General features: G+C 55.4%; 1 protein-coding gene across 1 annotated transcript; it reads right to left on the bottom strand.

Moving 5' to 3' along the window:
- Window positions 1-73: 73 nt before the first annotated feature.
- Window positions 74-660, bottom strand: CTAM01_17376 (FluG domain-containing protein; the record flags this gene model as incomplete). Its single annotated transcript, XM_060533360.1, has 2 exons — window positions 74-368; window positions 425-660. 2 exons carry the CDS (start codon window positions 658-660, stop codon window positions 74-76), a joined length of 531 nt encoding a protein of 176 aa, XP_060372062.1.
- Window positions 661-1,104: the final 444 nt, after the last annotated feature.

Genomic DNA, 1,104 nt, shown 5'->3' with positions numbered 1-1,104 from the left:
ATGGCCAGTAGGTTATCGGCTCCGAGGACTGGCTTCCCGTTGATGTTCGGTGCCCGGTATCCGAACCGGGGGATCAGGATCGTGCGGTGGAACTAGCCCAGCCCATGTCAGCATGATTGTAGAACTGTCGGCTACCGCAATCAGTAGATACCTTATACAGCTCTTTCGCATCATTCCTGTCCATGTAGCGACCGGCGACGGTGGTGTAAAGCTGCTGAAACTGCCGGATGTATACCTGCGTCGTACCCCAGGATTTGATTTTCCCTATCGACCACTCGCTGATCCGGAGAAAGAAGCTCATCATTGTCTCGCGACTTACGTTTTCCAAGGCCGCTTGCCATTCACCGAGGTTCTGCTCTTGACAGTAACTATTGTTATACAGGTCAGCCAACAAGGAAACAAGCATGAGATCCACGCGGCGAACCGTTTCCATTTCCTGCATACGACCGCGATATTGATCTCGGTTTCGTCTGCATATCTCGGCTTGATGAAGTTGACGTTCTTGAGCTGCTTGCGTAGGTCGGCGTGCTCCTCAGCCGAGAACGGCTTCGGCTGGTTCGCGATCCGACGTTGTGTTTCTTGGTCGGTAAACCGCTTCAAAAAGTCAACAGTTGCTTTTGTTTGTTGAGGTCGACAATCGGCGAGCATCGGCTGGGACATGGCTGCGAGATGGTCGCTCGTCGCAGCGGCAGAAGAGGGGTCGTGAGCGTGTACTGTACTGAGTCGAGAGAAGACGACAAAAGACGACAGGCACGACGCCGCTCTTTATGGTGGGTGGCGCCATTGCGTCAAGCAGAACCTGAACAGCCTGAGCAGCCAAAAATTGCTTCAACGAATGCCAGAAAGCGAGGGAGTTGGGAAGAACAAGCAAGTGGTGGCTTGACCGACGGGCAGGGTAGAAGGGAAGGAGATGGAAGGCGCTTGGACAAAAAGCAGGGGCGCACTGCCATGACCAGGTTGCGGGCGTTGGAGGGAGCGGGACGAAGTATTTAATACCTGGCAGTGTCCGCCCCTCGCCCCGCTCCCTCTCACTGCTGGTGCCGCCTAGAACGGCGGCACTTCCCACCGGATTCGGCGGCCCTAGCAGCGACTTCTCGCTTTTAG

The sequence above is a fragment of the Colletotrichum tamarilloi genome, assembly GCF_030869305.1.
Source record: "Colletotrichum tamarilloi strain Tom-12 chromosome Unknown Scaffold_574.1, whole genome shotgun sequence".
In the NCBI taxonomy this organism is placed as follows: Eukaryota; Fungi; Ascomycota; class Sordariomycetes; order Glomerellales; family Glomerellaceae; genus Colletotrichum; species Colletotrichum tamarilloi.
Note: the sequence above shows the minus strand (reverse complement) of the source record. Positions and strands in the feature narration are given on the sequence as shown.